Source organism: Montipora foliosa, chromosome 12, assembly GCF_036669935.1.
Source record: "Montipora foliosa isolate CH-2021 chromosome 12, ASM3666993v2, whole genome shotgun sequence".
NCBI classification, from domain to species: domain Eukaryota; kingdom Metazoa; phylum Cnidaria; class Anthozoa; order Scleractinia; family Acroporidae; genus Montipora; species Montipora foliosa.
Genome location: NC_090880.1, coordinates 23,872,649 through 23,874,816, shown reverse-complemented (window position 1 = coordinate 23,874,816; position 2,168 = coordinate 23,872,649). Strand labels below are relative to the sequence as shown.

The following is a 2,168-nucleotide window of genomic DNA, read 5'->3' as shown; positions in this document are numbered from 1 at the left end:
TTGAGAAGAAAACCTCTTTTATTACTTTTATCTTAATCACTTTTCTTTGTTATTGATAAATTTCGCTAGAAAAGCTTAATGTATCTAAAGTTTGGCCTTAACGAAGCTTTAACTGGTTATACTGGACGTGTCTCCTGCTATAAAGTTAACTAAATAAGTACTTTTCAGCTGAACCAAGTCAAAGAAGGCACGCATGTTTTACCTATAAAAAGCAGTTTGCCCAAAAACAAACATTTGTCACAATTTCTTGATCTGTAATGTCTCGACAATTTATTTTTGTCAAGACTACTTTTTCTACGTAAAATGCAAAAACTACGGTCAAGCAAACCAATATTTGTGGTAAATTAAAAAAAAATTCCAAAATGTTTCTACTGTAAAGCGCACAAAAGATATAAGAATTGTTTTCAGAATCATGACGCATATGCTTGTGGTTAACAGAGCGCGAGAAGATGCTTCTCACTCATTTATTCCTGCATCGATTACAATATTTTCGAATAGCAAATAGCAAAGGATATTTTCGGCGTTTGAGTAGCCAATCAGAACGCACCTTCAGCTCTATCCAAAGTTTTAGTGTATACTAAATTGTTTTAATGTATACCACACAAGTTGAATAATCCAATTTGCTTTATTTCTAACAATACAGCGACCTTGTTCCCAGGGTCCTCTCTCTTCCTTCCTCGAGAAAGTACCCTGGTTGCGGCTTTTCACGTATCTGCTAGATTTTTCAGTGCAGATTCCAGAAAAATAAAGGAAGCGAGGAGCACGAGGGTTAAATTTTTAACTCCACTGTACTCGTACTGAGTTCAGTAGGGAGTGGAAATTAATGATCGCGTGGCACCGGGAATGTCTTTTAATCTCAATTAAAGTCACGAATTATCTTCCGTATCCTCAGTTGGAAGCATTGCCAGTGTATCTTTCCTTTAACGAAACGAAGTGAAGCTGTTTTCTTCGTTTAGTGACTCGGAGCTAGATAATCAAAATGTGTGGAAAGCACTGTTCACTTGTGTGGTATATACAAACAAATGTTCTAGATCATTTGGTAGACCGAACACGCAAGGGCCTTTTAGTACAGATGTGAAATGAAACTCCAAATTCTGACAATCTCACTCGTTTTAGCACGAATCGACCACTTTCGATACGTCTGTTCCTATCTTAAAACACGGCGCAACTTAACACTTATTCAAGAAACACTTGAAAGTTGGCTTGACCGACAGAACAATGAGATGGAAATTAACCTTAAGGACTGAAAATCAAGCTGCCTAAAACCAGAGGGTTTAAATTGTGCGGAGAGTTGTTTCCGAACCGGGCAAGCTTCAAATTATATATTCATACCACTATCACGCTAAAAGAAGAGCAACTTCAGTCTACAATCGAGTCTACAAAATAAGCAATTTGAAAGCAACTAAAAATTTTCTCCTCAGCAAGCGTATTAGTTGCTCTTAAGACAGTTTTTGTTCACGGGTTATGGGCAAATGAAGTCGCAACAGATGGGGCTGCTAGAGCTTCTATGTACAGATTGACAAACCCATGATGCCCTAGCTGGATACTGAGTTGTGCAGGTGATAAAATGGAAACAACTTGTAAATGCAAGTAACAATTTGCAACTTAAGTTCCATTTTTCAGGTGTATTCAGACAATTACCGTCCTTTACATATTGCAACGGATCTGCCGATGAGTCAACGGTCTTTAGGCAAGATCTACCTGTTTGTGTAAGTACCAATTGTCGCTTCTGACGCCTGTTACGGACAACTGCAAGGCAAAAAATAGACAAAGGTTTTAATATTGATCGGTACTTGGCGGAAGCGAAGATGAACTGAAAAACGTAAGGATGCCTTCAGTAAAGATATGAATTTCTCGTGAAAGAGAGCTGTAAGGGAGTAACACATCGTTTTTGACAACGATGAAATATCTCTTTCAAACGATGATATATCTCTTTCAAAAAAGAAGGACACATCATGTCCTGAATATTACTTATGTGGCAATAAATTGAACACAGTATGATCTATCAGAAAAAAAAAGAACTTGGTATTTATGTCACGTCAAAGCTGTTATGGAGCCTACAGGTCACTAAAATGTGCAAATAAAGCTAACAGCTTTCTTGACTTTGTTAGACGTACTGTTGGACCAAAAAACCCAGACTTGTTCTCTAAATTGTATAAAAGTCTTGT

The 2,168-nt window shown here is 37.3% G+C and overlaps 1 protein-coding gene across 1 annotated transcript in view; it reads right to left on the bottom strand.

Moving 5' to 3' along the window:
• The window catches only part of LOC137979258 (uncharacterized), a 14,951-nt gene continuing 12,783 nt past the window's right edge, over positions 1-2,168 (bottom strand). Inside the window, exon 6 of the mRNA XM_068826481.1 lies at positions 1-1,749. Coding sequence (XP_068682582.1) covers positions 1,463-1,749 — 287 coding nt within the window. The 3' untranslated portion in view covers positions 1-1,462. The remainder of the gene's footprint in view (positions 1,750-2,168) is intronic.